Source organism: Ambystoma mexicanum, chromosome 8 (assembly GCF_040938575.1).
Source record: "Ambystoma mexicanum isolate Mex_15411 chromosome 8, UKY_AmexF1_1, whole genome shotgun sequence".
In the NCBI taxonomy this organism is placed as follows: domain Eukaryota; kingdom Metazoa; phylum Chordata; class Amphibia; order Caudata; family Ambystomatidae; genus Ambystoma; species Ambystoma mexicanum.
This window is the reverse complement of record NC_090929.1, coordinates 6,532,501-6,548,326: the sequence shown is the minus strand read 5'-3', so window position 1 is coordinate 6,548,326 and position 15,826 is coordinate 6,532,501. Positions and strand designations below refer to the sequence as shown.

Here is a 15,826-nt window from a genome sequence, read left to right as displayed (position 1 = left end):
CATCCACCATGAAAAAGTGATCCCAAACCCATCAAAACACATTAAGCATCCACCATGAAAGGTTGACCCCAAAACCACCAAAAACAGTAAGCATCCACCATGAAGGGGTGACCCCAAATCCACCCCAACACAGTAATAATCCACCGTGAAAGGGTGACCCCAAACCCACCAAAACACATTAACTATCCACCATGAATGGGTGACCCCAAAACCACCAAAACACAGTAAGCATACGCCATGAAAGAGTGACCACCAAACCCACCAAAACACATTAAGCATCCACCATTAAAGGGTGACCCCAAATCCACCAAAACACATTAAGCATCCACCATGAAAGGGTGACCCCAAAACCACCAAAACACAGTAAGCATCCACCATGAAAGGGTGACCTCAAAACCATCAAAACACAGTAAACATCCACCATGAGAAGGTGACCCCCCAAACCCACCAAAACACATTAAGGTGACCCCCAAACCCATCAAAGCATGGGGATCATCCACTAAGAAAGGGGAGCCCAATCCCACCCCAACACAGTAAGCATCAACCACGAAAGGGTGACCCAAAATCCACCAAAACACAGTAAGCATCCACCATGAAAGGGTGACCTCAAAACCGAAAAAACACAGTAAGCATCATCATGAAAGAGTGACCCCAAATCCACGAAAACACATTATGCATGTACCATGAAAGGGTGACCCCAAAACCACCAAAACACAATAAGCATCCACCATGAAAGGCTGACCCCAAACCCACCAAAACACATTAAGCATACACGATGAAAGGGTGATCCCAACACCACCAAAACACAGCGAGCATCCACCATGAAAGATTGACCCCAAACCCACTCCAACATTAAGCAGCCACCTTGAATGGGTGACCCCAAAACATTTAAGCATCCACCATGAAAGGGTGACCCAAAAACCACCAAAACACATTAAGCATCCACCATGAAAGGGTGATCCCAACACCAACAAAACACAGCGAGCATCCACCATGAAAGAGTGACCCCAAACCCACTCCAACAGTAAGTATCCACTATGAAAGGGAGACCCCAAAACACAGTAAGCATCCACCATGAAAGGGTGACCCCAAAACCACCAAAGCACAGTAAGCATCCACCATGAAAGGTTGACGCCGAAACCATCAAAACACAGTAAGCACCCACCATGAAAGGGTGACCCCAAAATCACCAAAACACAGCAAGCATCCTAAAAGAACATGAGAGGCTCAAGGCAAAGGATCCCCCCAAAAGACAGGTTGAACTGAACAAAGAATAATTAGTCATGCCCCTCTGCCCTCAACAGTAACCACCTAAGAGAGCAAGTGGACTACCTACCCCACCCACAAATGCAGGGCACTGCCCAACCCCTCCCCCCTCGCCACCCTCCTCACAGTACATGGCTCAGTCAAGCGACATGAATTCACAAAAACAGAAAGCGTGTCACTGGATTCAGAGACGGTGGAGGGGGGCGCAGTGCATGTGCACAGACCCCAGTTTAATAATGATTCCAACAAAAGCACAAGGCACTACTACACACAAATACTGGCTGCATACAAGATGTGGAGTGGACACAGGGTCTGGTCAATGGGAGCCCCCAACATGGGGGCTGCACGCCCTGTAACACCGTGCCGCACTCTCTGTAACATATGGGCAGCACACCCTGTAACACAGGGGTCACACACCCTGTAAAAGACCAGGAAATATTGCACAAAATACAGAGCCCATACATTACATTGAATACATTCTCTCTGTGTCGCTGTGCTTGTCGTTATTGGTGTGGCTCCTATAAAGAATGGTGTGTGGGGGGCAGGGTGGCACTGATGGCACAATCCACCCCTGAACCAATCAGATCTAAGGATCAGCTGGCCTGTTAGTAGGTGGGGAGGAGCAGGTCCTCTGTAAGGGGCCACAAAGGGCCATAGAGATGTGAGAACCATGAAACTGGCAGAACTGCCACTGTGAGGCCCATGAAACTGCCAGTGATGCCACTGTGAGGCCCATGAAACTGCCAGCGATGCCACTGTGAGACCCATGAAACTGCCAGCAATGCCACTGTGAGACCCATGAAACTGCCAGCGATGCCACTGTGAGACCCATGAAACTGCCAGCAATTCCACTGTGAGACCCATGAAACTGCCAGCGATGTCACTGCGAGACCCATGAAACTGCCAGCAATGCCACTGTGAGACCCATGAAACTGCCAGCGATGCCACTGTGAGACCCATGAAACTGCCAGCAATGCCACTGTGAGACCCATGAAACTGCCTGCACTGCCAATGTGTGAGACCCATGAAACTGCCAGCGATGTCACTGAGAGACCCATGAAACTGCCAGCAATGCCACTGTGAGACCCATGAAACTGCCAGCGATGCCACTGTGAGATCCATAAAAATGCAAGAGCTGCTCCTGTGAGACCCATGAAACTGCCAGCGATGCCACTGTGAGACCCATAAAACTGCCAGTGATGCCACTGTGAGACCCATGAAACTGCCAGCAATGCCACTGTGAGACCCATAAAACTGCCAGCGATGTCACTGTGAGACCCATGAAACTGCCAGCACTGTCACTGTGGGACCCATGAAACTGCCAGCGATGCCACTGTGAGATCCATAAAACTGCAAGAGCTGCCCCTGTGAGACCCATGAAACTGACAGTGATGTCAATGAGAGACCCATGAAACTGCCAGCAATGCCACTGTGAGACCCATGACACTGCCAGCGATGCCACTGTGAGATCCATAAAAATGCAAGAGCTGCCCCTGTGAGACCCATGAAACTGCCAGCAATGCCACTGTGAGACCCATGAAACTGCCAGCGATGCCACTGTGAGACCCATGAAACTGCCAGCGATGCCACCGTGAGACCCAGGAAACTGCCAGCGATGTCACTTTGAGACCCATGAAACTGCCAGCGATGTCACTTTGGGATCCATAAAACTGCAAGAGCTGCCCCTGTGAGACCCATGAAACTGGCAGCCATGCCACTGTGAGACCCATGAAACTGCCAGCGATGTCACTTTAAGACCCATGAAACTGCCAGTGATGTCACTGTGAGACCCATGAATCTGCCAGCAATGCCACTGTGAGACCCATGATACTGCCAGCGATGCCACTGTGAGACCCATGAAACTGCCAGCAATGCCACTGTGAGACCCATGAAACTGCCAGTGATGTCACTGTGAGACCCATGAAACTGCCAGCAATGCCACTGTGAGACCCATGAAACTTCCAGCGATGTCACTGTGAGACCCATGAAACTGCCAGCAATGCCACTGTGAGACCCATGAAACTGCCTGCACTGCCAATGTGTGAGTCCCATGAAACTGCCAGCGATGCCACTGTGAGACCCATGAAAATGCCCGCAATGCCACTGTGAGACCCATGAAAATGCCAGCAATGTCACTGTGAGACCCATGAGACTGCAAGAGGTGCCCCTGTGAGACCCATGAAACTGCCAGCACTGTCACTGTGGGACCCATGAAACTGCAAGAGCTGCCCCTGTCCGAGACCCATGAAACTGCCCACACTGCCAATGTGTGAGACCCATGAAACTGCCAGTGATGCCACTGTGAGACCCATGAAACTGCCAGCAATGCCACTGTGAGACCCATGAAACTGCCAGCGATGCCACTGTGAGATCCATAAAACTGCAATAGCTGCCCCTGTGATACCCATGAAACTACCAGTGATGTCACTGAGAGACCCATGAAACTGCCAGCAATGCCACTGTGAGACCCATAAAACTGCCAGCGATGCCACTGTGAGATCCATAAAAATGCAAGAGCTGCCCCTGTGAGACCCATGAAACTGCCAGTGATGCCACTGTGAGACCCATGAAACTGCCAGCAATGCCACTGTGAGACCCATGAAACTGCCAGCGACGTCACTGTGAGACCCATGAAACTGCCAGCACTGTCACTGTGGGACCCATGAAACTGCCAGCGATGCCACTGTGAGATCCATAAAACTGCAAGAGCTGCCCCTGTGAGACCCATGAAACTGCCAGTGATGTCACTGAGAGACCCATGAAACTGCCAGCAATGCCACTGTGAGACTCATGAAACTGCCAGCGATGCCACTGTGAGATCCATAAAAATGCAAGAGCTGCCCCTGTGAGACCCATGAAACTGCCAGCAATGCCACTGTGAGACCCATGAAACTGCCAGCGATGCCACTGTGAGACCCATGAAACTGCCAGTGATGTCACTGTGAGACCCATGAAACTGCCAGCGATGCCACTGTGAGACCCATGAAACTGCCAGCGATGTCACTTTGGGATCTATAAAACTGAAAGAGCTGCCCCTGTGAGACCCATGAAACTGGCAGCCATGCCACTGTGAGACCCATGAAACTGCCAGCAATGTCACTGTAAGACCCATGAAACTGCCAGCGATGCCACTGTGAGACCCATGAAACTGCCAGCAATGCCACTGTGAGACCCATGAAACTGCCAGCGATGTCACTTTGAGACCCATGAAACTGCCAGCAATGCCACTGTGAGACCCATGAAACTGCCTGCACTGCCAATGTGTGAGACCCATGAAACTGCCAGCGATGCCACTGTGAGACCCATGAAACTGCCAGTGATGCCACTGTGAGACCCATGAAACTGCCTGCAATGCCACTGTGAGACCCATGAGACTGCAAGAGCTGCCCCTGTGAGACCCATGAAACTGCCAGCACTGTCACTGTGGGACCCATGAAACTGCAAGAGCTGCCCCTGTCCGAGACCCATGAAACTGCCCGCACTGCCAATGTGTGAGACCCATGAAACTGCCAGCACTGTCACTGTGGGACCCATGAAATTGCCAGCGCTACCACTGTGTGAGACCCATGAAAGGGGCAGGATGCCCATGAAATGTCCTTAACTAGGAAATGTCCAAGGTGATCCTAAAGCATCCATTGGCCCCAGCAGAAAAGTCAAATGACCCCCAGAGGGCCCCCCTCGCTTCTCCAGAATGTGAAAGTAAGCTTGAGCCTCCAGGAAACAGGACCCTCACTTGTTCCATGGCCAATCATAGAGACGGTGTTTATGAAGGAGTGACATTGGTAAACTCTCTGCTACAATCGCCACCATTTTGCAGGGTTGTGTCAGTCAAGGGCCGAGGATGAGCAGTAAGAGAGGGCCAGAGGCTTGCCTGGGTAACTGCTGGGTAGACGAGGTAGGGGGGGTTAACAAGACGTGTGCTTTTTGCACACCTCGCCACTAACACAGGGACCTGGTCCAAGATAACACAAAGTGTTTGTAGCTCCTCTGTTGAAAGCTGGAGAGGGGAATCTTCCCTGCAGACGCTGGTGCAGTGGCCAGGTTTCTGATCTTCCCTGCAGAGGCCGGTGCAGTGGCCAAGTTTCTGATCTTCCCTGCAGAGGCCAGTGCAGTGGCCAGGTGTCTGATCTTCCCTACAGAGGCCGGTGCAGTGGCCAGGTTTCTGATCTTCCCTGCAGAGGCCCGTGCAGTGGCCAGGTTTCTGATTTTCCCTGCAGAGGCCGGTGCAGTGGCCAGGTGTCTGATCTTCCCTGCAGAGGCCGGTGCAGTGGCTAGGTGTCTGATCTTCCCTGCAGACGCAAGTGCAGTGGCCAGGTGTCTGTGAAGCATAACATAGGACAGACAAGTCAAATAAGGTTTCCAGAGCCAGTCAACCTGGCTTACTCCTATGATGAGCCTAGTACCTCCTAAGATGCACCTAGCGTGGAGTAAGAAGCCGGGCGTACAGCGCCTGGAGTAATAGGCCCATTGTCTGGAGTAAGAGGACCCATGTCTGCATTAATTAGCGCCTAGTCTGATGTAATGTACCCCTAGAATATAGTAAGAGGCCCCCTTTTCTGCAGTAATGAGGACTGGTCTAAACTAAGATGCCCCTGCTCCGGAGTAAGATGTTCCTTGTAAGGAGTAAGACGTGCCTGGTCAGGAGCAAGGTGCACCTATTCCATATAAGATATTCCTGGTCTGGAGCAAGGTACACCTGGTCCGGGTAAGACATGCCTAGTCAGGAGCAAGGCGCACCTAGTCTGGGTAAGAAGTGGCTGGTCAGGAGAAAGGTGTGCCTGGTCCGGAGTAAGACGTTATTGGTCAAGAGAAAGGTGCACCTAGTCCGTAAAAGACGTGTCTGGTCAGGAGAAAGGTGTGCCTGGTCCAGATTAAGACGTGCTTGGTCAAGAGAAAGGTGCACCTGGTCTGGGTAAGACGTGCCTGGTCAGGAGAAAGGTGTGCCTGGTCCAGATTAAGATGTGCTTGGTCAAGAGAAAGGTGCACCTGGTCTGGGTAAGACGTGCCTGGTCAGGAGAAAGGTGTGCCTGGTCCAGAGTAAGACCCGCCTGGTCAGCTGCCAGGTGCACCTGGTCCGTATAAGATGTGCCTGGTCAGGAGAAAGGTGTGCCTGGTCCAGGTAAGACGTGCCTGGTCAGGAGAAAGGTGTACCTGGTCCAGGTAAGACATGCCTGATCAGGAGAGAGGTGTACCTGGTCCAGAGGAAGACCCGCCTGGTCAGCAGCAAGGTGCACCTGGTCCGGGTAAGACGTGCCTAGTCAGGAGCAAGGTGCACCTGGTCCAGGTAAGATGTGCCTAGTCAGGAGCAAGGTGCGCCTGGTCTGTGTAAGACGGCCTGGTCAAGAGAAAGGTGTACCTGGTCCAGAGTAAGACATGCCTGGTCAGGAGAAAGGTGTACCTGGTCCAGAGTAAGACATGCCTGGTCAAGAGAAAGGTGTACCTGGTCCAGAGTAAGACATGCCCGGTCAAGAGAAAGGTGTGCCTGGTCCAGAGTAAGATGCTCCTGGATCTTTCACTGATGAGTCACTGCAGCAGCCTGCACTGCACCCAGATGTCTCCTGAGGTCAGGGGTGGACTGGGAACCAAAAGAGGCCTTGGAAATAATGTTCAAAGTGGCCCCATATTACACATGTTCAGCCCAAGACTTTTCCTATGAGAACATTCGGAAATGCCAAACAAGAGAGGCTCAGGGTGCAGAGGCCTGCTGGGAAATCTCCAGAGCACCCAATAGGCCAGTCCACCCCTGCCCAGCGTGCAGAGGGGGAGATCTCCAGAGCTCCCTATAGGCCAGTCACCCCCCGCCTGGGGTGCCCGCTCACTGCCAGTGGACTCCACCTTCAGCTTGGCTCTCTCTGCTCCGGGGAAGGCCGCGTTGCCCACTGCCCCTCCAACGTGGGCAGGACTGGTCCTGTGGGAAGGGGTGCAGGTCCTGTGTCACTGGTCCTGGAACCAGCGTGGGTGTGAGAAGGTGATGTTGTACAGGCTGGCCCAGTGGGCAAAGACCAGCTTCTCGGTGATGAAGCGGTGGTGACTGCCCCGCCGGCTGCGCTCGTTCTGGATGTAGGTCGTGCACTCGTCGGGCCCCTTGGGCTCGTAGTAGTGGTATGCCAGCTTGTGGACTGCTGCCCGCCGGCTGTGGGGGGAGAAAGGGACAGGGTGAGGGTCTTGTGACGGCACCCAACTCCGCCAGCGCGGTCTCTCTCTCTCTCTCTCTCTCTCTCTCTCTCTCTCTCTCTCTCTCTCTCTCTCTCTCTCTCTCTCTCTCTCTCTCTCTCTCTCTCTCTCTCTCTCTCTCTCTCTCTCTCTCTCTCTCTCTCTCTCTCTCTCTCTCTCTCTCTCTCTCTCTCTCTCTCTCTCTCTCTCTCTCTCTCTCTCTCTCTCTCTCTCTCTCTCTCTCTCTCTCTCTCTCTCTCTCTCTCTCTCTCTCTCTCTCTCTCTCTCTCTCTCTCTCTCTCTCTCTCTCTCTCTCTCTCTCTCTCTCTCTCTCTCCTCTCTTCTGATGGTGGGAGGAACTGTGAATCAGCGCCCCCTGTCTCTCCAAGGGAACCCTCAAAGGTGTCGGTCATGGGCACCGCCGAGGGGATCTTATTCTGGGGCCTTTCCAGTGACTCCCCTTATTGTATACTGGGGAGTCGAGAGGGGGGGCGGACTTTGACATTAAAAACATAAACTGCGCTCAATACAACTTGCTACATTGGGGAAGGACTTGTTAATTTGGGTAATTCTGGGGTATGCGGGAGAAGTACCGGTGCTCCTGGGGGGGGGGGGAGGGGTGTTGTGCTCTGTAGGGGCATTCATATCACCCCCCCTGACGTGCTCTTCTATCCCCCACCCCCACAATGCCCGTGATTCCTTTTCTCATCTATCAGGGGGGGCGAACCCTTTTGGTCTCACACGCGTTACTCTCCTGAGGACCCCCTTTTGGGTCGGGGACGAGGGCACTGGGAATATTTGGGGGATGAGATGAGTGCTTGCGGTAACATGTGGGGTGCGAGGGGTCGACATGCGGGAATGCATGAGAGAGGAGATGGGAACACATGGGAATTCTCGGTGCGTGGGGATACCGGAAGTAGGAGTCGAGGGCACGCGGGAATTCTTAGGTTAGGAGATGACAGCATGTGTTAATATCCGTCATCGGACACAAGAGCTTTGGCAGAGACGAGAGCATATGGGAGACAGCAGCAGGAAGAGACAGAGAAAGGGAGGAGCGCGTTGTGATAGGGTTGGCAATCTCCAAACCAGCCCTCCTAACACACCAGACAAAGCCCCCCCTCTACAAGGCCGAAAAGAGTGTCTTCAAAAGTAGCCCCAGCTGTTCACATGGGACAAAGCTCCTCTTCTAACGCGGTCAAGAGTTTACCAGAAACAACCGACAACAGTGAAACTCACAGCCAGAATGCCCGAAGACCACCGAAACCCACCAAAGCCCACCAAAATCTACCGAAGCCCACCGAAAAACCCACTGAAGCCCACGGAAATCTACCGAAAACCACCGAAACCCACCAAAGCCCACCAAAATCTACCGAAGCCCACCGAAAAACCCATCGAAGCCCACGGAAATCTACCGAAAGCCACCGAAGCCCACCAAAACCCACCGAAATCTACCGAAGCCCACCGAAAACCCGTCGAAGCCCGCCGAAGGGACCTTGTTGACACTGTGCAACTTATACTTCTATCTATCTTTTGTGCAAATTGAACCCTTATAATCATGTCCCTGATATTGTCCAGAATCGACTACTCAAAAAGTCTACCTAGGAACGTCTGAAAGGCTAACCACAAAAAAACAACGCATCCAGAACACAGCAACAAGGATAAACAGAAGAGACCACATCAGACCGGCTCTGAGAAGCCTACATTGGCTCCCAGTAAAAAAAACGCATTAGATTCAAGGTCCTCTGCATCACCAACAAATCTCGACACAGACACAGAGCTGAATTTCTCCAGGTCAAGATCAACCGCTACCAACTGGGAAGAGACCCAACATCAAGCAACGACGTCCAAGGAACTGCATTCTCAGGCCTAATTGCTAGTCTATGGAACAAAATGCCCAAGGAAATTAGAACCACAGAAGACCACCTCACCTCCAGGAAAGTCCTAGATAGATCTGCAAGGAGTGGCCATGCCTCACTTTAGAGAGATCTGTGAAGACATACCACACGCAACATCTAGACCAGGGGTGCACAACTGATTGTGACAGAGGGCCGAAAGTACCTTACATGAGGGCTATATTGGGCCGAAAAATAAATGTGGGCGGGGCGGTAGGCGGGGCGTGGCAGGAGGCTTTTTAAACCCCCAATTTCTACTAAACACATGGAAAAAGAATGTTTTTGAGGGGTAACGATTTTTATTTGCATTTCAAACTTACATTTTGTACTACACATTTTCCATTGTTATAATTTATTCCTATTTAGTTATTGTATCTCGCATGTTTAGTTAACTTATATATATTTTATTGACCCTAGTTTGGACATGCGGTTATTTTGGACTGCTACAGTTTGCTATTTGGGTTGCCCAAGAGGAGTATGGCCTTCATTGAGTCAGGCTTCCTCAAAAAGCCAAAGATGAACATCTCCTAACTGTGCCTGTTTTAGCTTTATTATTGGGTTCACTCTTGGAGTGCAACACTATGCTCCATGTCCCTCACCCCCAACCACACACTATGCCCCTTGGCCCCCTCACCCCCAACCAAACACTATGCCCCATGTCCCTCACCCCCAACCAAACAATATGCCCCATGGCCCCCTCACCTCCAACCTAACACTATGCCCCATGGCCCCCTCACCCCCAACCAAACACTATGCCCCATGTCCCTCACCCCCAACCAAACACTATGCCCCATGTCCCTCACCCCCAACCAAACACTATGTCCCATGGCCCCCTCACATCCAACCAAACATTATGCCCCATGGCCCCCTCACCCCCAACCAAACACTATGCCCCATGGCACCCTCACCCCCAACCAAACACTATGCCCCATGTCCCTCACCCCCAACCAAACACTATGCCCCATGTCCCTCACCCCCAACCAAACAATATGCCCCATGGCCCCCTCACATCCAACCAAACACTATGCCCCATGGCCCCCTCACCCCCAACCAAACACTATGCCCCATGTCCCTCACCCCCAACCAAACAATATGCCCCATGGCCCCCTCACCTCCAACCAAACACTATGCCCCATGGCCCCCTCACCCCCAACCAAACACTATGCCCCATGTCCCTCACCCCCAACCAAACACGATGCCCCATGTCCCTCACCCCCAACCAAACACTATGTCCCATGGCCCCCTCACATCCAACCAAACATTATGCCCCATGGCCCCCTCACCCCCAACCAAACACTATGCCCCATGGCACCCTCACCCCCAACCAAACACTATGCCCCATGTCCCTCACCCCCAACCAAACACTATGCCCCATGTCCCTCACCCCCAACCAAACAATATGCCCCATGGCCCCCTCACATCCAACCAAACACTATGCCCCATGGCCCCCTCACCCCCAACCAAACACTATGCCCCATGTCCCTCACCCCCAACCAAACACTATGCCCCATGTCCCTCACCTCCAACCAAACACTATGCCCCATGGCCCCCTCACACCCAAGCAAACACTATGCCCCATGGCCCCCTCACCCCCAAGCAAACACTATGCCCCAGGGCCCCCTTACCCCCAACCAAACACTATGGCAGTTGGAAAAAACATCTTTTTGGAGGTGTACTGTTTTATTTATATTTAAAACTTACATGTTGTACTATACATTTCCCCAAATCATACAGGATGAAACAGTGAACCAGACATAGTTGATCAGTGAGAAACATTGCAGCGTTTCTCAGCTCTCAGTTTCTGGATCTCGGGCTCCAGTGAGGTTGTTCCTACTCTCAGGATAGCATGGAGATGTTGGTCAGTTAGTCTTGTCCTTAGGCTGGATTTATGTAGTTTCATTTGTGAAAAAACTTGCTCACAAATGTAAGTACTGCCAAACATAGAAACCATCTTTAATGCTTCCCGTGAAAGATTGGGGAATTGCGCAGTGTCCAGAGACTGATAGAAGACTAATAAAGGCATCTCTCTGTGCTTATTTTTGAGGGCACTACAGCACTGAAGTTCAATCAGTTCCAGTTGCAGTTCAGGTTGCACACTGTCAACATCAGCTGAGAAAGGGTCTGCAAAAGGTTTAAAAGAGGCTCGCTGGGATTTGAATTGTAAGAAACGATTCTCAAAAACATTTTGCAGTTCCTTCAGGACCTTCACATGCCGATACCACCCTCCATACTTGTCATGGGGGAAAACCTCTGCACATGCGGGGTAGTGTGCCAGCATCCCTTTCTCCAGTTGGGCTGTCAGAAGCCTTAACTTTATTTCAAAGGCACAAACTGCCTCAAACAGATCCGATATGAGATGAGACAAATCTGGGAAGATTAGCCATGCACTGCATTAGATATAACTTTGTAGAATAACCATACATCACAAAGATAGTTTGGGTAGATCAGCCATGCATCACCTCAACAAGGTTTGTAAAGATTAGCCGTGCATCAATTTAGCTGCTAATCTTACAACGCATCGCAGCACAATTGTACCTAATAATTCTTGCTGAACACATAGGGACCGTTGGGATTAGAGGAACCTGTGGCAGAAGGTAGCGCTCTGAGCTTGGAGAGGTCGCAGAGGCGGCAAGCGCACCACAGCCTGAAGACTTGGAGGACAATAGTGACCAACGTACTAAATAATCCACCCCACTGCTACAACATAACTCACAAGTACTATACACGCCAATGGGCAAGACAATCTACACAAACACACACCAAACGTAACTAACATTTGCACCCAACAAACATCCAAGACACTGGACATACCTACGGGCAGAACAAACCAGTGGATACAACCATAAAAACACCAGCCAAACCACACGGAAAAGGCACTAAAAGACACACCAACATAACTTTCTCCTGCATACAACAACTACCCATGACACTAGATTCTCCCCTTACGGATACAACAAACCAGTACGCAAAATTATACTACCACCCAACCGCACATGATACATACAACCAACATAAACATGAGTGCATAACAGAGGCACTGAGTCTTACCCTTATGAATGCAACAAGCCAATCACACAACCAACTCACACGCAAGACAACACACACAGTCGCCAGTTTGTCCTGGTTCTGAACCTACTCTATCACCCTATCCTCACTAAGACACCCAGCGCTCTTTTCTTGCAGAGCCACGTGAGCGCCTGGAGACCGCCCCGTGGAGGGCAGCAGTGCGCAGTACAAGTCAACATAAGATAACATAACGTATGCACCCACAGTGGCTAATGGGCTCCTTTTCAATAGTGTAGCCCAAGTCCTACAGGGTAGGGGGTCGAATAACATGATCCTGGGAGCAGATTTGAATGATGTAGTGGACCCCCTCTTAGAGAGGAGTAGTAATAGTATAGTGAGAGTTAACATCCAACAGGCTCTAAAAGACTTGGTATCTGGACACAATTCAGTAGATGTATGAAGACGTGGACACCCGTCTGAGAGCGACTACAGCTTTTACTCAAGGACCCATGATACCTGTTTGAGGAATGACCTTTTCGTGACAGCATTATTTGCAGAGCAGCATCAAACGTATTCACATTTCAGATAAGGCTTCAATAGAGGTGACCATCTCCCTGCAATTTAAGATTCACAAGAACGCCTTTTGGAAGTTGAACACCTCTGTACTTGTTGAAAAGGAGGTGGCAGAGAAGATTGTACGAGAAGCACACTTTTTTTATAGCTGTGAATGTGACTGGAGAAGTGGAAACGCGATTGGTTTGGGAAATGAGGGGGGCTCCCGATTGGCCTTTCCAGCAAGAGGCGCGAGGAGAAGATGTGAATGGTGAAACGCTGGAGTTGGAAATGAAGGATCTTGAGAGTTTGGGAATGATTTCACCAGATGAAGATAAGAAGAGGACTCGAGGCAGGACAAATGTGAGTTCAACAGAATGCTTTCACAGAGGGCTGAGTTCACTTTGCTCTGCACCAGATGTACGTGTTATGAGGGAGGGGAGAAATGTGACAGGTTTCTAGCACACCTGCAGAGAAGAATAGAGTCATCTCTGCCAGTGAGAAGAGTCCAGGGACCCTAACGTCTCATCCGAAGGAGATTGAGGAATTTCATTCTTTTTACAAAAAGCTATGAGTCGGATGGAGGAGGGACGGACTGAGCATCCCGCTTCTTGCAAGGTTAGAATTCACCTGCGTTGTCGGACCAGAAGAAGACCATCCTGGACGAGGAGTTCTCTGGTGAAGAGTTACAGCCTAAATACAGGGAAATGCCCTGGTCCAGATGGTCTTCCAACGGAATTCTATAGGATTATGCCTGACTCTGTACTTAAGCTTATGGGTGATGTGTATTAGGGCTCCAAAGAACGTGACGTTCTCCCTCAATCAGCGCACCATGCAATGATTTCGGTAATCCTGAAGAAAGGTAGGAATGCCACGTCACCAAGGGAGTTATAGGCCTATTGGCCTGATTAACACTGGAAATACAATCTTAGCAAAAACATCAGCGAGACAGCTGGAAGATATCATACCCAGACTGGTGCAACCAACCAATCAGGGTTTGTGAAAGGAAGACAATGCTGGCACGAAGATCCAGGGACTTCTTCAGACGATCACAGAAGGAACGCAGTGGTCCTGTCCTTGGACGCCTAGAAGTCCTTTGACTGGATTGAGAGGGGATACCCATTAGAGGTCACAAAGACCATGGCCCTCATTACGACCCAGGCGTTGGACCATGGTGCTAATAGCACCATGGTCCATGCCGGTAACTTACCGACTCCGCCCTGGCGGAATGGGGAATTACCGCCCCATTCCGAGGTTGGCGGAGCGCTAATTCCCCATGCCGCCATGGCCCTTCCCCATTCCCATTTTTGCCCCATAGGGCTCAATGGGACTGGGGAAGGCGCTAATTACGGCACCGTAATGCCTTAACCCCCGTTAACCCCTTAACGCCTGGGTTGTAATGAGGGCCCATGGCTTTTGGAGACAATGGCCCTCATTACGACCCAGGCGTTGGACCATGGTGCTAATAGCACCATGGTCCATGCCGGTAACTTACCGACTCCACCATGGCGGAATGGGGAATCCTCACCCCATTCCGAGGTTGGCGGGGCAGTAATTCCCCATGCCGCCATGGCCCTTCCCCATTCCCATTTTTGCCCCATAGGGCTCAATGGGAATGGGGAAGGCGCTAAGTACGGTGCCGCAAATTGCGGTACCGTACTTAGCACCAAGGTCCCTTTGCGGATTGGTTTTTTAACGCCTGCTAAAAGCAGGCGTTAAAGTGCCACCCGAAAAGGGACCTCGTAATCAGGCGTTAAGGGTTTAACGGCGCCGCCACCTTTTATGGCGCCGTTAACCCCTTAACGCTGGGGTGCAAACCCTACAGCTGCATTGGCGACTAATGCTCCTCTGCTCTGATGTCATTGGACATCAGTAAGGAACTCCGCCCTTATTATTTGTGTCGGCGATGGGACCTTGGGTCTCGACGATCAGGAGTGATGAGAGAATTGTTGGAGTCCACAATGGGGGTGACTGTCAAACATTGTGGCTGTATGCTTATGACCTGCTGTTGACCCTCAGAGTCCTGGACAGTTCTTTACTGCCTTTGATGGGTCAGATTGAAAGCTTCAGATACTTTTCTGGGTTTAAGATTAATTGTTTCAAATTCGAGGCAATCTCGGAGTCAAAGTATTGCATGAGGGCAAATCTGATCGAACTGGCCTTGCATTGGTGTCCGCCCAGTATTAAATACTTGGGCATATGGCTTACTTGCTCAGTGGCCAACATTATGAAGGAAAACATGAAGATGGTGATAGCAAACTTGAGGTCGCACCTGGAGAGATGGAAGCTGCTCAACTTGTCTGTGTGGGGAACTTCAATGCCTTGAAGATGAGCAGCGAGCAAGAATGGCCCGCTGCTGTTGAAGGCTATTTTGTCAACAAGACCCACTCATATTTCTGTCTCCTCACCATTGACAGAATACTTGAGACTGATCTGGAAGATGCTCTCAACTTCTGTAGGAAGTGGCCCCTTCCACCAATTAGACTCCTCCATAGGGATTATCCCTCTGTTATGCTCACCTGGCTCTGGCACGAAAGATTTGAAGATCTCTTCGGAGCATATAGAATATGCGCTCCAAACCAAAGGGAAAAATGCCCTCAGACTGAAAAATACAATACAATGGGCCTCTTTTCCTCTGGCGGAAGTGCTACTAGAAACACTTCCTAACAGTGACTTCAATATGATATGATATTTTATTTGTATCGCGCTCATACACAAGTGTTTCAGAGCGCGACTAGGCAAGGGAGGGGAACAAGGGAGAACACAGCACAACATAAAAACGATCTTACTAGGCCCAGTGACATTGAGAACGCGCAAGTGCATGGGAAAGGGAAAAGGGGGAAAAAGTGCATGGAAGGGGGAGAGTGGAAAGTGCAGAGGAGGGCAGATAAATAATAATAAATAAACATAAATAGAAAATGGAGGCACTAAAACAGTGGTAGTGCAGCAAGCAAGTG

At 50.8% G+C, this 15,826-nt stretch overlaps 1 protein-coding gene across 6 annotated transcripts in view; it reads right to left on the bottom strand.

The window, feature by feature from the left end:
• Positions 1 to 1,449: 1,449 nt before the first annotated feature.
• ST6GALNAC6 (ST6 N-acetylgalactosaminide alpha-2,6-sialyltransferase 6) overlaps positions 1,450 to 15,826 on the bottom strand; it is a 182,309-nt gene continuing 167,932 nt past the window's right edge. For all 6 annotated transcript variants that reach the window (XM_069609110.1, XM_069609115.1, XM_069609112.1 and 3 more), the window contains one exon: positions 1,450 to 7,399. In XM_069609110.1, coding sequence (XP_069465211.1) covers positions 7,201 to 7,399 — 199 coding nt within the window. In that variant the 3' untranslated portion in view covers positions 1,450 to 7,200. The remainder of the gene's footprint in view (positions 7,400 to 15,826) is intronic.